Here is a 20990-nt window from a genome sequence, read left to right as displayed (position 1 = left end):
GTATGATGGAAGACTGTGTAGAAATGAGAATGAACAAGCTACATCTGTATACAACAATGTGAATGAATCTCACAAACATAATGTTGATCAGCCAGACATAATGTAGGCCATTTGATAAATTATAAAAACAGGCAGAATGAAACTATGATGTTAGAAGTCAGGAGAGTGGTTAACCTCAGGGTTAAAATTAGGAAAGGAGCATGAGGGGGTTCCCAGAGGCTGGTGCTGCTTTATTTCTTGCTCTGGGGGCTGGTTAGATACATAAGTTCAGTTCGTGAAAATTCACTGAGCTGCACACTTATAATGTATGTCCCTTTCTATCTGTTATACTTCAATAAATTAAAAAATTAAAACGTATAAACGTTTATTCTTTATGACAGGTTTAAATTGCTTTCACTTATTACTGTGCTTATGGCAATGACCATGATAAGTATTTGATGTTCAAGGCAACATCTGATTTTTTTTTTAAGATTTTATTTCTTTGACAGAGAGAGACTCACTGAGAGAGGGAACAGAAGCAGGGGGAGTGGGAGAGGGAGAAGCAAGCTCCCCACTGAGCAGGGACTCTATCCCAGGACCCTGGGATCATGACCTGAGCCGAAGGCAGATGCTTAATGACTGAACCACCCAGGCGCCCCACAACATCTGATACAGATTAAAAATTCAAATACATATATGCTTGAAAAATAACCATTTATTTTAAAAGTCACATGATAAAACAAATAGACAAAACTAAATTGCTTTCTCGTTTGTCATAAGCATTCTCGCCTTTCTCATTTCTCACTTCTGGATTGAGCTGATCTCAAGTGAATTTATGTGTGTGGGGAAGGAGGTGGTGGTAATCTCAAGAACAATCAAGTGTCAATAGTAGCCATAATAATAATAATATCAATAATAACAATAGAACCTGAGTAATAGAAACACCATTTACTGAACATTTTGTCGTAAGATCATAGATACACCAAGTATTACAAATGAAACAATGTGGGTAATACAATCATCTCTGTGAGTTGGGCTGAAAAGTGGTTTTCATCTGAAATACTAAGGTTCACAGAGCTTTCAAACTCAAAGGCCAGGCAGGGAATGCAAATGAATAAGGTAGGTCTGAGGAAATACAATGGGGCCTGGTGGTGGGGTCTGGAAAAATTATAGAGCCCCTAATCCCTAATTGAGAACCAGAGTAGGTTCAGACCAGACACATCAGGAACTAGGTAGAAGTTCCAACTATTAGGCCCCACCCCAGAACTACTGAGTCAGAAACTCTGGGGATGGAGCCCAGTAACTTGAGTTTTCACAAGCTTGAGTCTGAGCCACATTCATGTATGAGAACCACTGATCTAGATGTATTCTCTCTCTCTCTTTTTTTTAAACATGTGGGTTTAAAAAAAAAAAAATCTTCTGGCCAGATTTGGCCAGAGGCTACCAATTTATAGCTCCTAGTTAGAATCAAATGAATTTGTGTGACTATGTCTGTATTTCCTTTTTCAAAGATAAAGAAAGATAGTATATTGAACCTAAGTTTTATCTTCCCCAGGATTCAGACCTATCTGGGCATGCCTGGAGTCCAGTTGGGTTAGGCCTTCTGGAATTCTACTTATAAGACAAGTCAAGTTGCCTCCAGGAACTAATCCCAGTGGAAGAAAGAACCAAGGTACAGAGGTTGCATGAAGGGCAACAGATGGGGTTGAACATGTCTGAGTACATCATGGCATCTGTCACTCAGATGGTTTGCAGTCCAGCCTGATGGACTTATTCATTCTTTCAACAAATAGCCGTTGAGCATCTACCTAATCTGTCCCTGAGCCCTGTGACTCCAGGGTGGCTGTAATAAAAGATCTAGTAAAGGCTAAAGGAGCTGTTTTTTGCTCATCCTCTTAGGACATGAGGAGTGCAACTTGTCCATGGCATGAATACTGGTGCAGGGGGCATTAGTGTTGGCACCTTTGGCATCCTCTGATGCGCTGGAAGTTAGACTTTGGGCCTTGGAGGCCTCCTTGTACCGTCAGCAGCTGCCAGCAATGGAGGCAGTACCCGTGGTGGGCAGTGATGACACGGGTTGAAGGACTGGCAGCAGCTAGATGCTTGTATTAGGGAAGGAGAGTTGTGAACACCATTTGGCAGCTGAGAGAACTGTTCTTGGAGCGTACATACAACGTCCCTGGGCATCCTGATCTAGTGGATATAGAGGATGAATCCCCCCCACCCCACCCCTGGAGAGGTAGGGAAATGGGATTTTGTAGTTATGGCCGTTGCTATGTGTAACATAAGTTGCACATAGGAAAACATTGAGTCCTTAAGGGAATCTATGACTTTTTGTTTTTCTGTCTTGGCAACATTTAAAGAAACTACATGTTGCTTCTTGTGATAAAGTTAAGGTAATGTGCCTGCAGTGAACACTGTAGACACAAATATCAGATTTCGAACATTTGGTTTCCTTTTTAAAAATAAAAAGCAGGAAGATTATTATAGGCTTTGGGACGTGAGGTTTAAAAAATCACATCACACATTCCTAATTTTTTCCCCCTCTCTCAAAACATCCCTATAAAATGAAACAACATTGCTGATGAGCTGTTCTTTGGCACCAGTGGACAGCTTATTGCAAAGGAAAAAGGATCTTGGAAACAGCCACTCCTTTCCTGCCAGAATTTTGAGAGATTGATGCCCTTTTCTTTCATTTCTGCAATGACTATAGGTTGCAGACTTTCAGTTACGTTCTGAAATCCCAAACTGAAGTCTATTAAAAACATATTTGTTATTCTATACACACACACCCACACACGCACACCCCACAAATGTTTGGGAGTTTGGAGACCACAAGTGTCTGTAAGACCTAAGGAATTTCCCCTGAGTAACCAGAATTTTCCAAGAAAAGTCACGCAGTGGCTGCACTGCATTTAACTTGGTGATTTATGATATACCTAATGAGCAAGGCGTGTGGTATGTCGGTATTCCAACTAGATAGCAATACCCTGCAGATTTTTAATTTTCTAGTAGAGCCATAGTATTTTTTCTTGATTGCTATTTATTTGAAACCAACTTGTTAAGCCCAAGCAAACTAAAAGAGTCACTTTATTCTTGATACTTCAGTTCTAGTCAACCCAGAGTATCCACAGTAGAATGTTAGGGTGTGGGGGCAGAGATAAGGAGATGTGATCCCTGACCAGGCATGTCGTCCCGGATGAGTCAGTTCTCACAATGGGCCTCAGTTTAACTATTGGTCAGATTGGAGGCAGGCAAATTGGACAGAGTTCTGTGATTAGCACCTAGTTCTGTGGGTAGAGTGCCACATTCCTTAACCTCTAGATTGAGAGAACTCTCCCTGCAGAATTCTAATGATGGATCAACTATTTGAAAGACAATTTTGCCTTGAGAAGACTCTCAGAGGCTATTGATGTTATAGATGTCTTCTTTATAGAGAGCTGGGGTAATTTTCTGTGTGCCTTTGGGTATAAGCGACTGGTATTGTTGCCAATCAAAGGCTTGTTTCTACATTAACTTTACAGAATTTAGTTTCCTGGAATACAAATTGCTAACAGGAATATGAAACATTTATTCAATTCTGTTTTCATAATGTTTCTTTCCTTTATCCTCCTCCTTCCGACTCATATGGCCTCTTCCCTTCCCTTTTTACGTGAGTTTATACATGGGTTATCAGATTAATCCCAAATACAGCCCTTCTCACCCTACTTTCCTGCTCAAAAACCTGAATAGCTCTCTGTTTGCGACAATATAAAATATGAACTCCTCATGACATACAAAGCCCTTTGCGTACCATCTGACTCAACCTAGCTTCCCATCCTTGTGGCCCATTACTCCCTTTACTGCAGACTTTGAAGCTTCCTGCTCTTTATTTCCATGGCCACAGGTGCTCTGGTCCTACCCTTTTGCCCCGCTGGTTCTTGCTTCCTGTTTCCACCTGTTCCAATTCTACCTACACTTAACATTTATGGCCAAGATTCTGCTCCCAGCTTTTCTTGGTCTCTCTCAACTGCAGGCAACTGCTTTTTTTTTTTTTCTGAACTCCTGTGACAACTTATCTGCGTCTCTTTCATAACAGTTATCACTTTGTACTCTATATTATAGATATGTATGTTCATATCTTATCTTCCTCACCAGATAATCAGTTTCATGAAGTCAGAGAATATCTGTTCCATTATTTATACCCCTCAAGGTACCTGGCACATAGTAGTTTTTCCACAAAGGTTTGTTCAATGAATAAATAAAATCAGAGGTATCATAGAAATTTGAACTTATCCAAACTCCTTCAGCCCAATTAGAACCACTCATGGGGTTTTTAAATAGTGAAACTTCTTCACTTATTTATTATCTCTCTATCTATCTCTATCTCTATGTCGTAATTTCTCAGCTTATCTGGTTTCAAGTGAGAAAAATTAAGAAAAAAAGGAAAATGAGAAAACTACAATAACTACAATAACTTAAACTACAAGTGTAGCAAGTAACTAACATCCAGTTCCCTTGCTTCAAGCATTGTGCTATAGTCAGCTTTCAGAGGTGGTTTAGGTGGTTTAGGTCCACATGAATTTGTGTACTGTGATGTTCAAATGTTTGATAAAGCTGACGCAACTCTATGAGAAAGATCAACACTAACTGCAGATGGTACATACCAGCTTTAGTTCAGTGAGGTGAAAAATTCACTTGAAACACTGCTACATGTGGGCCATTGGGAAAAGTCATGGTCTTGGATTTTTTGGGGGAGGGGGCAAAGAGTAGCCACTCAATGGAAAATCTGACCCTAAGTGGGGGCAGTCAGATGACTGGTCACAAGACAATGCTCATAATATATACATCTATATACTAAAGTGGTTGTGTGTTTATATAAATATACGTGTCTATAAAATATATAATGTAACATTATATATTAAGCAATCACATAATTAAATATAATGTATATTACATATAAATATATATACACAAACACACACCACTATATTTGTTTCTATACTTTGGGTGATGTTTGCCAATTTTTAGACAAATTCTGTATCTTGAAATTAATCTTAAGACTTCCACATCGCCTACTTGAAATGTATCTATTTGAATGTCAAAATAATTACAAATATCAACAAATCTTAAAAAGTTAAAGGAAAGAAAAGCAATAATTGGAAATGTCCATCCATTGATGAATGTTAAAATATGGTATACTTATACAAAGGAATACTACTCAGTCATAAAAAAAGACTGATACATGCTACAACATGAATGAACCTTGAAAACTTTGTTTAGTGAAAGAAGCCAGACACCAAAGCCACCTATTGTACATTTCCATTTGTATGAAATTTCCAGAACAAGCAAATCCACGGAGGCAGAAGGTAGGTTATTGGCTGCCAGCGACTGGAGGAAGGGGAAATAAGAGTGACTGCTGATGGATAGAGGGTTTCTTTTGGAGGTGATGAAAATGTTTGGGAGTAGAGAGTGGTAATGGTTACCCAACTTTATGAATATAATAAAAGCCACTAAACTGTACATTTAAAAAAGGGATGAATATTATGGTATGTGAATTATATCCCAATTTTTAAAAATACCAATTGAAGATTGCGTAAGAAAGAGGTTTTCCAGAGGTCTGTGTAGCCAGCACTGAAGAGTATAGAGATGGTAGTCATTGAGAGGTACAGTCTTCAACACATGTGCTCTCAGTGGTCACTGGGTTTTATGGTAACTGAGCAAGAGATCTGCTAAATGCTTCTTCCCTCCTTGTCTGGGCTGAATATGAAAGCACCCAGCTGCTACCTTGCAGTGAAATAAAACCTTTTATTTGTATATTGGCTTGTAATTGTTCAAGCACACTTACCCTCATTAAATCATTTAATTCTCATGTTTTATTTTTAAACATATTTACACCTATTTATAATTGTTCATCCATCATGAAAACAAGAACATTCCTTCTCTTCTAAATGCTATGGATCTCTCTGCCAACTCTGTTTGCTTCACCTTCCTCTTTCTAATATATTTACCCATATGTGTCCAATTCTTCTTTTTACATATCCATAGTTCCTCATGTTTCTGCTTTCTGAGTCTTTATTTTCAAGATGGTGATTTGTTCTTCATCTTTCTCCTTCCTCTAAATAAGACCCATATGGTTTTTCTCTAAAACTATAATTTACCCCTTCCTTTCCCCTAATCTTGGCTAAGTGACTCCAAAAATATTTAGTTATAGCCCATGTAATGGGAGTTGCTGCCCCTATTCAGAACATTTTTATTATAGAACCACTATTTGTTAAAACATTTTGTAAGTTATTTCTGTTTTATATTATACTTAATATAAACTGTATTTATTATATTTATTCTTTTATTTCCTGTAGGCCCTGAAAGATTATTTTAATACTCAGACTTTCTTATTTATTCTTTTATAAATGTACATGTCCTTTAAGAAGTCTTTGATACTTTTACCACACTTTTTAGGTCCTCAACTCCTACATTCCACTGATGATCCTTCATCATATCTTCTGGAAAGACATTCCACTTCTATATTTACAAATCACCTTTCTCTAGCAGGATTTGCTATTTCCTCTCAGTTGGGTAGAATTTGAATCTCGGTCTCCAATTGTCGCATTGTCTTCCCTTTCAAAGTGTGAGCCCATTCTATACGTCTTCAGTGCTATTGCATTCCTCCTTAGGTCCCACTTTTATTTTGTTAGCATCCATACCTGTTTATCTTGCTTATTTTTTGTATATTTTAAATGCTCTTTTGTGTGTGTGTGTGTGTGTGTGCTAAATGATGCCATTGTAGCTGCAAATTGCATAACAACAGCTTCTTTTCATATCTCCTCCCTCAGTTTCCTGAATTTGGCCCACACTTTCTTGTGACGTGATCTATACACCATAAAGACAAAAACGTGAAGCCTTAATTAGCTCCTTTCTTTCATCATTTTTACCTGGAGAGTGGGGATTCCGTTCACAGGCCCCTGTAACATCCTCACCTATTTCCGCAGTTTACCTGGCACTTCTCTGTGCTTCGTAGTCTTAAGGAAAAAATCATCACTGTCCATGAACAAGACTCTTCTTTAAACAGGGCAAGTGGTCTTCCTATGACCTTCCTTTGGTATCTTAACCCTTTTCTCTCTAGTCCCTTTTCTTTCACTTACCTATACCATTTGATTACATGTCTAAATTCGTCATTAGACAGCAAGATTGTTTGAAGACAAAAGCTAGACTGTATTCATTTTTGCTATCTCCCACATCCTAATGCAGCAGCAGTAACGGCACAGCTAAAAATGTTGTAGCAGCCATGCTCTGGGGCTGTGAGCTAAATGAGAAGTGAACTTGGACCTTCAAACCCCAGAGAGAGGGGAAGCAGAACTGTGAGCTGTTGCTTAATATGATTTGCTTGGGGGAGAAAGCCAAAGAGGAAATGAACGTCATGGGGATTCTGCCCCCTGAAAGCTCGGAGGACAAGAAGATGAAGCCCATTACCATGGCCCCACTTCAGGTCTCTGTCCTACCCATGGTCATCATAATGGGATGTGAGCTTTCTCCTCTGGACCTGTGTTCCTGAGTGGCCAGGAATGTTAGAACATTTCAGGTCTGTCTTAGGAAGAGGAGTAGAAGGAGGAGAAAGAAGATGTGTTCCTGGAGGAGGAGACCCCTGTCCAGCAAGTCAAGAGGCTGGTGCCCCAGAAGCAGACAAGCATTGCTAAGAAAAAAAAGAAGTGGAGAAAGCAGAGAAGCAGTGAGATTCAGTCATGAAGACAACAGCCCTGCGAGAAAGGTCAAACCCACACTCAGACCTAGAAAGCCAGGATCCGAGAAATGAGGAGCCCGGAAGCCCTGCAGCCACAGTGATGGAGACAGGGTCTGTGAATGGACCTTCCTCAAGGGTGTGCTGCAGACCCAAGATGTCCCCCCACCTGGGCTGTACTCCGTCTGGGTCTGACTGTGATGGAGGTGTTGGGGGGACAATACAAGGACCCCTCACCCTCAACTATCCACTTTTAGCAGGACCTGGAGAGAAGAGTCCTGGCCTCAGGGCCACAGTAAAATTTCACTTTGTCAGGAAAAAAATAAAAGTTTTACAAAGTATCCCTCCCTTAGTACAATATATTAAACATTATAAGGTCCTAGCAAAACATTTGTTTAATAGGATTTTTTTAAAAAAAATACTTTGTTTCTCTTAAGTTCATTAAGTTGCTACTTCTCTCTTCTTGCCATGCACCTGGAACATTTGTTTTACTTTCTTCTCTTTCGCTGATTTTTCTCACAGTATTTCTGCAAAACTGCATTACTGTGGATACCAGATTGCCTTTTAGGGGAAGAAAAATGTCTTGGGGGGCGCCCGGGTGGCTCAGTCGTTAAGCGTCTGCCTTCGGCTCAGGGCGTGATCCCAGGGTGCTGGGATCGAGCCCCACATTGGACTCCCTGCTCTGCTGGGATCCTGCTTCTTCCTCTCCCACTCCCCCTGCTTGTGTTCCCTCTCTCGCTGGCTGTCTCTCTCTTTGTCAAGTAAATAAATAAAATCTTTTTTTAAAAAATGTCTTGGATCTAGTTAGTGGTAATGGTTGCTCAGCAAAGTGAATGCACTCAATGCAATGAATTGTACATTTTTAAAAAGTTAATGGTTAGTGTATGTTATGTGGATTTTACCTCAATTATAAAATTATAAAAACAACAACTGCTTTACTTGAGTCTGTGATGCAAAGAACCTCCAGTTTGTAAAATCTCCATCTTGGCTTTTAAAATGCTGCTCACTCTTTTCTTTCATTGACGTGGCTATTTCATCTTTCTCCATTGATGATATATTGAAAACGGCAATATAAGGGTGATCCAAGCAACTGTCTGAAGGTTTTGTGAAACTCAGCAGTGAAACCATCAACAGTTGGTCACAATTTATTTTTTAACTATAATTACTACTAGTAAGTCATTCTGTTTCTGCTCCTTTAATGATACTCTCTTATTACTGCCCTTTCTCTCTCTTCTCTTTTCTCAGTGCCTTTTCTTGCTCTTAAATCAGTTCCATAAAGAATATGCCTTACAGGGCACCTGGGTGGCTCAGTCGTTTGGGCGTCTGCCTTCAGCTCAGGTCATGATCTCTGGATCCTGGGATTACGCCCTGCATTGGGCTCCCTGCTCAGCAGGGAGCCTGTTTCTGCCTCTCCCTCTACTGTTCCCCCTGCTTGTACTCTCCTACTCTCTCTGTCAAATAAATAAATAAAATCTTAAAAAAAAAAAAAAAAAGAATGTGCCTTACCATGGTGGTCATCTGTGTCCTGGAGACTTTATATAAAGAAGACAGGACTTCTAAAGGACTTCAGTCATTACAGGATTACTTGTTCCTGATACAGACTGACTATTCCTCCTCCTTGTTATCTTGTTTATCCAGAAACAGAAAAGAGGAAATTTTCCTCCTTGTGGGTTTTTGGAGTCAGGCAGCCTCAGTTTAGATCCTGGTTCTGTCACCTACTAGCTATGTGATCTTAGGTCAGTCATTTGGACAAGTCAGTTTCCTCACATAAAGACTGGGAATAACAACAGTACCTACCTCCTGAGTCCTTGTGAAGACTGAATAAGATAATGCATATAAATGTCCCTCGGGGGTACACACATGCATGTGTCTGTGTGTCTGTGTCTACACAGTCTTTTTCTATTTCTGTGCCTTAGCATCAAAAACTATAGACCTTCTTTGCTGCAGACACCAAGCTACAGTTGCTTCTTCTGCTCCCTGCCTGGAGAATTGGCTCTTTCTCCCACCCCTTCTGTGCACAAACAAATGCCATGCAAAGTAGCACCCAGTTGGAAAAGTAAGCAAGGACTATAGTTGATGAGCTTCAGTATTATAAGAAAGTCATCCAGGAGTAAGTATCAGGCACAGGAAGAAAAGAACAGGCAAGTCTCTGTGACAGAGTTCATAATTCCTCTTTGTGATCCTTATTTTTTTATAGCAATTTTTTTTCATTGCACAAAATGGCATAGGGAACCCAATTATTGTGCAGAAATTTGTTATAAATGTCATATCTCTTTAAACTGGCGGGGGTGGGGGGAAGCTTTCAACAGTAGATAAAAGTTATTACACATGTTTAAGAAAATAGACATTGAGTTGCACAATATTTTCATTTGTTTTCAGCATGAAAGTAAAATTGCCTGCTGGGTTATCAGGAGGTATCAAGGTTCAAGGAAAGCAGTCTGACCCTGCTACAGAGTGACCTTGGACAGGCCACTTCTCTTAGCCGAGTCTATTTATTCACCTGGAAAATACAAGCACTGAATCTACTCTCCACTTTTTTTTATTCAAGAACTGCTTTTCACAGAACAACTCTACTTCCCAGGAATTTAAAACATATCTCATCATTTTGCATAATATATTATGAAGTGGCTTAGGTTGAAAAATTTTTTAGATTAGTATTTCAATAAAACCATATTAAAATAATTTAAATTAAACCACCAACATATAGTCAGAATCCTATATTTCCTTTTGTGACAGTGTTGAATTAGACAACAATGAGTCATCTTATCTCCATGTCAACATTTTATTTAGAAGGTTGCTTGTTTATTTCTTTATATTGCAGGGGAATATCATGAGTTTGGATAATATAGAGTGGACTTTTTGAGGGTATAATTAAGTCTTGCTCAAAAGCCATACAAAGTATGTCTATATATTACAGAATATATTGATGAAGGATTTTCTTGGCATAAATACCTAATTTTTGGTGCTGGTTCTAAATAGAGTTTGGATGAATAGCTAGAAAGTTTATTGTGACTTCAAAGTATTTTCAGTTTCTGTTCATGAGACTGTATATTGAAAATTTCCTTGATGCTTGCTGGAAGGCATGCCCTTGGAATTCAGAGATAAACTTTCTCTGGATTGGCACATGAGTGGGGTACTGAGTAGAAGACTGCCAGGGCTGAAGTCAGAAGGCCTCCATTCAAGTCTTGACACCCTACTTACCAGTGGAGTACCTGGGTCAACCATTTAACCCTGAGCTTCAGTTTCCTCATCTGCAAAATGAGGGTAATTATGTAGCTAATTCCTAGGGTTGCTGTACGACTTCAGTGAAACAAAGTATAAGGCATTACTTTGAAAAAAGTATCATGGAGTGATATCACAGAGTGTTATCACAGAGCATATGGCATGACCTGAACTAGGGTAAGTGGGGTGAGGTGCTCAGGGCTCAACATCTAAGGAGGCACTCACTCTCAGGGATGAGCCTGCACCTACCCCATCCTGAGAATGTTAAGCCCCGCCCCTCACTCTGCCCTAGTCCAGGCACTGGTGTTTGGCTGAGCACAGTTTCTGTGAATAGGAGCTATATGGCTCCATATGTGGGTCTGGTTTCTGAAAGACTATTTAGTTGTTGTTTACATACACTTAATGTAGGTTAGGGCCAGTCTTCCCTTCTTCCCAAAAGCCATAATGCTGATTGGATAAAACAATCCTCTCACTTCCGTTCTCCTCCCTTTTTTTTCTATTCCCTTACTATGCTACTTATATATCTGTGCATAGTTGGATATTACAAGATGCATTCATTTTATCTTCAGCTCTTCTTCTAGAGGTCCTGTTTCATTACGATGGTTTGCTAAATGATAACTGTGTCTACATTATTGTTTTCTGAAATTTGTACTCCTGAGGCAGAGGGTCTTTTAACTTCAGCATCTTTAAAGTGCTTGCTTTCAAGGTACAAGCAATTTACTTGTCAAGTAAAAAGATGTGACAAGGTTATCATGAAGAATTCCAGAGGTGAATGGGTATGAAAACAGTTCTTCTAGGCTCAGAGCCAGAGTCCTAGATGCAAAAATACATCGCTCTCTGCACGGAGTTTTCAAGAGCCATCCACATGCTCACTTGTGTTTGGCTGAGATGGACTTTTCAGGGTAACTGTTCAGTAACAAACCCCTCACTGAGTTCTTTCAACAAGAGAGGCTAGTGTTACTGGTTGGTTTTAGAGCTTTCTCATATCGCTCCCTAGTAGACTTTGAACACTTGTTGCCCACTTTTCCACTGGGGTTTCCTCAAGCCAGTCTTAAATCTTGCCCCCTAATGTCCTCTACTTGCCTTCTAAATCTTTGCAGATACCCAAATACCACCAATGATATTTTGAAGGTAAATCTGTCACAGAAGAATTATGATTTTTTTTAAATTTATGAAAACAATCAGGATTAATGATTAGTAAGATCTGTAGAGGCAGGAAAACTGGCAAACAGAGAGACTCCCCAAGAAACGTGACCTACAGGGAAAGTATTGACGAGATTCCTTCAGAGTGCATTTTTGCCCTTTAGTAGTTAAGAAGAAGGAGAAGAAGAAGAAAAGCTGAAGATCGTTGTTTAAGTCTATTAGTTTAATGGAAAGTTAGAACATAGATGAAATATGGTAGTTGTAGACCATTATTTTTCTTATTGTGAAAGGTAAATATATTAATGGAGAAGAGGTTCAGTTTATCAGTGAACAATGATAGCAAACTAAATGCATTATTCAGGTGTTTTTCCTTTGTTACTCAGCAGTCTGTATTTGGGGTTTATTATTTATGTCTCACAGAACTTTCTCAAACTGGGCAGAGCATAACAAACCATGTCCTAGATGTGTGGGTTGTTAGTTCAGAATAAAGGAATTTCAAGTTGAAATATAGGTAGGAAATCTGCTGAAATGCCACACAAATTTCAAGACATTTAAAACAGACACTGTCTTGGGTGTTGAGATTTGGGGAGATTTTTTTTTTTTTGCCCTTTTTAATATTTTTTAACTTTGCCAGGTTTTCTCAGTGAGCACACTGGTTTTATAATAATAGGAATAATAAAAGAGTGGGGGGGATAGGAATGTTTTCTATAAGGATTATAATCCATGTTTCCTTAGCTTTAGTGGAGGTGTGAGAGATCTCAATGGTGAGTCAGACCAGTATGAGCAGGACCAGAGGGCAGGAATTGGCCCACAGTGTAGCTCACCAGCAGTTCAAATTGGGTGGAGGGAGGGAATGGTAAACTTGGGCACGGTCCAGACCAGCATTAAGATGCATTCACTCGTCCATAATTCGACAGCTATTTAAAGAATGCCAACTACATGGGAAGCATTGTGTGAGGGGCTAGGCAACCAATGATGAACTCCAGCATGGAGCTTCTGTTCTAGAATTCTTCAATTAGTATTATGATAAGGGCTGCAAAGAAATAACAAGATGCTAAGAGAGTTTATGATAGCAGAACCTGACCGGGTCCAGGGTAAGGTGGAAGGTGGCTGTGAAGAAGTGATATGGTTTACAGTTCTGAAGGGTAGGCAGGAATCAGCCACATGTGAAGGGTTGGGGAAAGGAAGCATTCTAGGTAGTGGGAATGGTTTGTGGGAAGGCCCAGAAAAACAAAAGCATGTCAACATCAAGAAACCGGGATCGTGGCTGGGGTCAAAGGAGCAGAGAGTTACTAGATGTGAGGGTTTGTTTTGTCTTAAGATTTACATTTTTAAAAGAACAGTCTGGACTAGAAGGGACAAGAGGGGACACAGGGAGCCCTGGAAGAGGCTGTTACAATGGTCCCACTGAGAAATAATGCTGGCCCAGGTGATGGTTGTGGCATCAGGCTTAGGGCATAACAGACAAATTCCAGAGATGCTACAGGAGGCAGAATTGACAAGAATTGCTGCTTGTTGGTTATAGGAAACAGAAGGTTGTCTCCCAAATAGCTACTTTAAAAACTAGATGGATGGTGATGTTATTTACTGAGCTAGATGACATGGAGAGAAAGTTTAGGAAGGAAGAACAGGAGTTTTGCTTGGGCCATAGTGAATTTTAGGGTACCTCGGAGACATTCCAGTGGAGATAGTGAGATGTAAAGATGTGGGAATCACAAGAGAGGTTTCTGTGGAACACAGCAGCAGGAGCATCAGGACCACTTACTGCTAGAGAGGTGAAATCACCTTAATTCCAGGGAGGTTCAGCCAGTTAGGTGCTATGCACAGCTACCAGCAAGTCCTTAGCCTCTTAGAGAGATGTGGGTAGAAGCACATTTACAAAGTGCCACCTACGTTGCTTTATGGACTCCTCTAAGGAAGGTATATTTTCATAGTGTGCGAATGAGGACCCTGAAGCTAAGAGGAGTTAAAAGATAAGTCTATTTGGCTACTAGTTAGTGAAGCGGGGCATATCAGTTTTGCCTTCAACCAGAAACCGTTGGCAAACTCGAAGGACGATAATTCAAGGAGGGATTGTTTGTTTCACAAAGCATGGTGAAATGAGACAGAGTGGGGGACCACGGGGAAGAGTACAGTAAACTGGGGCTGGTGCTTGATCAGAGTATCAAGAAGAGAGAGTAGCTCCCAGTGAGTAGTAGAGAAAGTAGTGTGTGCGGAAGCTGTTTTAGAGGCGCAGTCGCACTGGTGCGGTCAATCTCACTCAACCCTCTCTCACCACGTGTCTCCTACCAAGGTTCCCGCTGGCCAAACCCAACAGGGAGCTGGAGGGCAGAGAGTTGCGTGGATGAGGTTAGAGGATGCAGAGTGTGATCAAGGGGAGCAAACAGAACAGCGAGCATGCTGGATCTTCCATCCAGGTCTTTCCTAACTCCAAACCTGTGCTCCCAAGTTTTGATTAGGAAGCGTTGCTCAGGGTAAGGCCTTGATGTGGTGGAGTACACGTGGAAACCCGAGCGGACACCTAGCCAAGGTTTCAAGTCCTGCATGCCAGGTGAGAGAGGAAGACCGACATTTGCTGAGGGGTTCTGCCTCAGGCCCATCAGATACCCGTGAGTTGACCACCTCTGACCCCGTCTGCTTAGCGCAGAGCTGACTTATACAGACAGCCAGGATCCCTCCCCAGAAGATCCCCTCTGAAGTAGGCCAATAGGAACATTCATGGTCATTTTATAGACTTGCAGACAAATAAATCAAGGAATTGAGTGGCAGCTCTATGTATGCACTCATGCCAATTCTCCTTGACTCATGTATCTGAGTCTGTATATGGATTCTAAAAGCAGTTCTCATCCGCGTAGATTCTTCCCTATATAAAGAAGTCTGTTAAAGAACTGTTTGCTTCAGGGCTTTCTGTTCAATTTCCCTATTGTCACTTGAAATGTCAAATGAGACAGTACTATTGACACTTGAGGCCCTGTGTTAATGATTATCTGTCAGGTATGGCAGCATGCTCAATTAACTGTTTTAGACTAGGGGGAATTTGTCTTAAAAACGTATATGGTAATTTAGGTGTCCCATTCTTGACATTCATTTTAGTGGGTTGTGTTAATGTTTAGTTTTTTGGTCTGGTTATTTTATTTGCCCTCTGTATTGTTCCTGTTTAACTGCTCTATAAATTACTACCATCCCTAGCAGGAATTCTCAAAGAACAGTACAGCATGTACATTTAGAGGTCACAGGAATGTTGTTTATGTTCAAGAGCTCAGCTTTTATTTTTTCAGAAGTCACCTCAACTTAGGGGTCAATGGAAAGAGACACATTGGAATTACAAAATTGTTTTCTATGTAGGAAAAAATAAATGAGGAGGTTAAATGGAAATTTGGCACAGCATAGGGTAAGCCATGGTAGCTATTTCATTTGGGTTAAAACCCTTCATGCTACAAAATTAGCTAGGGAATCTGCCTTGAGAATGGACTAAAAAGAAATTGAGGATAACATAATCTATTCAGCATTTTTAAACTAGGGTTTTTTTTTAAGTAATGGTACAAATAGTATAAAAGATTCAGAATACAGAAAAAAAAGAAAAAAAGAAAAAAGTAAATTACCTTCTCAACCCATAGGCAACCACCGTTATAGTTTCTTAGGTATCCAGGCATTTTCTCTGCATATATAAGCAGAGAACAGATGATTTTATGCAAATATTAGTATAATATAGATACTGTTTTATACCTTGTTTCACTTGGAAATATATCTTGAAGATCATTTTGTATCAGCAGATATAAATCTATCTTTTAAGGCTGATTTCTAATTGAATTGCATTGTGCTCCATGTAAAATCAAATATATAACATTTGGTCCTCTTGTGATATAGTATGACAAGTTTTTATAAATATTGTATTGCAAATATACTCAGAAAGAATGTATACTCTACTTGTTGGGAGCAGGTGTTCTCTTTCCCTCTCTCTCTCTCTCTTTTCACACATACACACAAACACACACACACACACACACACACACACACACACATACACCACCACCACCACTGTCAAATGAAGCTTGCTCATTGTACTGTACAAATCTTCTACATCTGACTAATTCTTGGTCACTTGGCCTATCAGGTTTTTTTTTTAAGATTTATTTATTTGAGAGAGAGAGAACTCATGAGCAAGCAGAGGGAGGGGCAGATGGAGAGGAAGTGAAAGAATCTCAAGCAGACTCTGCTGAGTGCAGAGCCTGAATCAGGGCTCTATCCCATGACCCTGAGATCACGACCTGAGCCGAAACCAAGAGTCAGATGCTCAACCAACTGAACCACGCAGGCACCCCAGTCTATCAGTTTTTGATAAGGTTATGGGAAATTTTCTCACTATGATTGTTGTGCTGGTTATTCTCCATTTGCTCTATGGTCTGTAGATGCTCTTAAAGAAAGATCTGCCAGTATGAAATGATAGATTTCAAAAACAAAAAATCCACTGTTAGCCCTCTGCCCCACTCTCTTGCCCTCTAATTTCTGATTAAGTTTGGTCAGTGGGTTTGGCTCACCTCCTTGCCCCTTCAGGCATCTGCCATACTCAAGGATAGAAATCATTTTGGGCAGCCCCTCTTCCACAGCTCTAGCTCTCCTTGAGCCCCAGCAATACTGTTCCCTCAGGCCCTTGGGGAGTCATGGCTTCCCACTGTTGCTGGTTCTTTGGTCCTTACCATTCCCTCTCCTTCCTTCAATCCTATATACATCTCTGTAAATAGTCCATTCATTCAATTTATCTTCTGTTATACTGTATTGAGCATGACATTTTTTTCCTGTCAAGACTCTGATTGAATTTTCCATTCTTCTTATAATTCAATTTTTATTGTATCAATTTCAAATCTATATTGTTAGTACACATAATCTTGTGATTGATGTATGTCCTTGGTGGATTGTTCCCTTTGTATATTAATGGGTTTTATTTAAATATTCTGTCTGCTAGTAATTGATAAACTAGTCTTCTTTTAGTTTATATTTACCTGGGATACTTTTTTTCTTTCTGTCTTATTTTTCAACCTTTCTGTGTTTTGTTTTGAAGTGTGTGTCCTTAAGAAAGTTTATGATTTTTAACCAAATCTGATTAAATAATAGGTGAATTTTATCCATTCCCATTTATTGTGATTACTGATACATTTGAACCTATTTCTGCCATCTTACTTGGGTTTTCTGTTTGCTTCCTCTTCTAGTTTGGACATGGATTGTATTTTTACTCTTTAATTATAACATGCTTAACTATGATTTTTTCCTAAAGCATGAAATTAATTAATATCTCTATCCTCTCCCTTGACAAGAAATGGATCTTACCACATTTTAACTCTTGTTGAACACCTATCCCCATCTTCCTTATCATTATAGAGAATTTTAATTCCACCTTTTTTGGCATAAAAATAGATTTCGTCTTTATAGTCAGTAGTTAAAATGCATTTGCCAATATGTTTTATCAGTTCGATGGTGGGCAGCTCAGTGTCCTAGTCTTGCAGTGATGTGAAGATACTATAGATCTAGCCTTTGAACAAGCTGGTGATTGGCCTGGTCCTTGCTGTGAGACCATATCTATTTCCCATTGCCTCCTTAGGAAAGCAGCATCATATAAGCTGAGACCCCACACAGCAAAAAGGATGGGAACTTCACAGATGGGAGATCTTCATTCCAGCCCTCATTTCTTGCCCTGCTCTCTACCCTGAGTCCTGAACATTTCTGCCCACTTTGGACCTGGAACAACTTTGTGTTTGTAATCCATTTCTGGAACACGAAAATGTTTGCCGTATTTGAAGTACTATTCAAAGTGTTCTCTTGTTATATTTTAGCTATTATTGCCATGTATTATTCATGCATGTCTCAAATTGTAGATTTACGATGCTATCTTGACTGGAAGTTGAATCCCAAAGTTTGTATTGAGCAGCAATAATAGATCTTACCTTAAGTGCCGGAGAACATCCACGAAAGCATGTCTCTGTCTTTAAGAAGCTTATACTTTTGTAAGTGATATAAAATTGACATGCATACATGAAACAATTCAAAAATATAAAACAGAATGATATTCAAGTGTTAAAAGTTTCTGCAGGTCTAAAAAGAAGGGCAAGCTCCACAAAGCTGGAGTGTCTGGAATGACTGTTTTATTGTTCTAAGTTTATTTGGGGAGGAAAGGGAGCAGGAAGATGATGATTATATGTGTATTAAATAACACCCAGGCTGATGCATTCATCATCACATAGGAAAGAACATTTTATTAAGTATTATAGGCTATAACTGGTCCTCTTCAGGGAGCTCAAGAGAGTATCTAACTATGCACCTTAAAAAAAGTCACAGTTCATTTACTTTTAACTTTCTATAATATATCTAATTCATTGCTAGATGCTTCTCACCTGTTGGGAATGTTATGAGTAGGTGCCACCTACACTATTCATATAATTTATTTAGAAAACCAAAAAACAAGGTATCTTCAGTTACAATTGATTCCGACTGATACTTTCTCTTTTTCAGATGTTTAGCATTCAGTTCTAATGAGGTTAGAGCAAAAACAGTCATATTTGGTTCCATCAAACTATGTAACAAGCTTTTGGAAAGGTTTCATATGCCCTTCTAGTCCTTGGGGTGGCAGTGAAATCCCCACGCCTGGCCTCTTCCCTGGCCTTATCTGCATCCTCCCTGTTGTTGACTCTGGTAGCGTGAACTTCCCTTAATTTGGGGAGCAGTGGACTGTGATCTGAGTGAATTGGTCTGATTTGAGAGATTGTAAATTCAGGTGTGGGGTTGGGATTGCTACTGGGTCAAATTGAATCTGGACCTCAACCAGCTAGAAGTAATCATACTTTTCCCTGAACTCATAATTTATCTCTGCCTCTCTGGTGGCATTTTTAAAAGATGAATACCTTGAATTATAACTTTCATCCCCTGTAGCCTATACATTTTTTGAAGGAAGAAGCCATGCCCAATTCATTTTTCAATCCCTCAAAAACTTTAGCAGAGGGGTGCCTGTGTGGCTCAGTCGGTTAAGCATCTGACTCTTGATTTTGGCTCAGGTTATGATCTCAGGAACATGAGATATAGCCCAGAGGGCTCCATGCTCAGCCCCAATCTACTTGTCTTTTTGTCCCTCTGCCTCTGCCCCTCCCCTGCTCATGCATGCGCACACTCTCTCTCTCAAATAAATAAATAAATAAAATCTTAAAAAAAAAACTTCAGCAAAATACTAAAGTGACACGAAGAAGCCATTTAATAAATATGTGGCTGTGTAAAGGCCAAATAAGTAGGCATATGTCAACTGACCCTGCCAAACCTATAACACTACTTGTTTTTCTTGAGCCTAGTCTCTGTCTATCCATGCCACATTGTAATAATAACAATATTATTATAAGTGACACAGAGAGTCTAACTAACCCACCTAAGGACACACAGCTAAGAAGACACAGAACCAGGGTTTGAACCCTGGCAATTTCACGCTAGATTTCACGCTCTTAATGATTTTTGGTATAGTATCAGACACATGGGGACTCAGTAAACATCCAGCTTCTTATTGTTAGTCTTCAGCCCCATTCTTTTGTGAGAAAAACTTCAACACCACATCCACTGCTAGCTTACTTTAGAATAAGGCTTGTTCCTATTCTGCTTCCTGGAGGCCAACCCAGCAGTCCTTTAGAGAGTGGGATATGCCCCATCACCAGTGGAGAGATAATCAGTACAGTCGCAAAACCAATGAGCTAACAAAAGAAAGTTAGAATGAGCATCGAAAAGGATCCCAGTCAGAAAGTATGAAGAATAGCTGTTTTGATTCTATCACTGTTGGTTGGTTTTGAGAAAAAGGGGAGCGACTTATTATTTCTCCTGGGTAAAGGTTTTTCAAGACATATTTTTTCAGTCTTGTGAAAATACCAGACCATGTTCCTGACTTCACCTCTAACCCCAATACTTTCAGCAGAGAGAGTTATCAGTGATTACAAAAAAGAGAAGAAGTGGCAATCATCTAAAATGACAAATTATCCAGATATAATTTCTTTTGACTTTGGAGTGCAATCTAAGTCTACCCTTACTTGTTGCCAGCGGACTTGGCCTGACTGATGACAGCCTGTAGCGTCACTGAAGAGCAGAACCAAACAGGCCATAGGTAATCTGCTCAGTAACTGAAAATTGAAAATGTATTTATATTATAGAAACATATATGCTTAATTGTAGTTATACTAATACTTTTTTTAAAAAAAGATTTTTATTTATTTGACAGAGAGAGAGCACAAGCAGGGGGAGGAGCAGAGGCAGAGAGAGAAGCAGGCTTCCTGCTGAGCAGGAGCCGGATGTGGGACTTGATCCCAGGACTCTGGGATCATGACCTGTGCCAAAGGCAGACACTTGACCAACTGAGCCACCCAGGCGCCCTACGCTAATACTTTTAATTTACGATTCTAACAGCATGTTTGTTTATATACTATGTATTTGTATTTTCTTTAAATGGGGCTTTGAGTGTATTTGAATTCCTTCAATAACTATTGAACGCCTCCTATGTGCCAGGCACTGTTCTTGGTGCTTAGGGTATATCAGTGAACAAAACAAAGATCCCAGCCTGAAGGGACTTCATATTCTAGCTTTAGAGTTACTAAGCAGTGGTTTTGGTATTGTAACGCACATTGCAAATTTATCAGTTGAAAGCCAGGTGTTTCATATACAAAAGTAACTCAGAGCTTTTTACTAAGTTCCAGATTACCAGGCACTTTCCATTCTCAAGAGTTCACTTATGTAATACATGTAATAGTAAAAAAAAAAAAAAAAATGTATGGCTCAGTTCCAGCATAGAATGGCTCTGTCTTGGGACAATTTAAACCTAGTCTTAGGAGATCTTGTCATCACCCCCCAGAGATCTTCCAAAAAAAAAAAAAAAAAAAAAACCACACAAATTATTTAGAACTGTGGCTTTAAATCT

General features: G+C 39.6%; 1 protein-coding gene and 1 pseudogene across 2 annotated transcripts in view; both read left to right on the top strand.

The window, feature by feature from the left end:
- The window catches only part of LOC148109657 (uncharacterized), a 126602-nt gene that overhangs the window by 98456 nt on the left and 7156 nt on the right, over positions 1-20990 (top strand). Inside the window, exon 5 of one of the 2 annotated variants that reach the window (XM_087863444.1) lies at positions 1535-1654. The exons of the other annotated variant lie outside the window; for it this stretch is intronic. Within the exon in view, the coding sequence (XP_087719570.1) occupies positions 1535-1577 (43 nt within the window). The 3' untranslated portion in view covers positions 1578-1654. Of the gene's footprint in view, positions 1-1534; positions 1655-20990 lie in introns of those variants that run through there. 2 annotated transcript variants of the gene reach the window in all.
- Positions 7367-7768, top strand: LOC148109658 (nucleoplasmin-2 pseudogene; annotated as a pseudogene).

The sequence above is a fragment of the Ursus americanus genome, chromosome 7, assembly GCF_024610735.1.
Source record: "Ursus americanus isolate L20-20 chromosome 7, mUrsAme1.1.p, whole genome shotgun sequence".
NCBI classification, from domain to species: domain Eukaryota; kingdom Metazoa; phylum Chordata; class Mammalia; order Carnivora; family Ursidae; genus Ursus; species Ursus americanus.
This window is presented reverse-complemented; position numbering and strand designations above follow the sequence as displayed.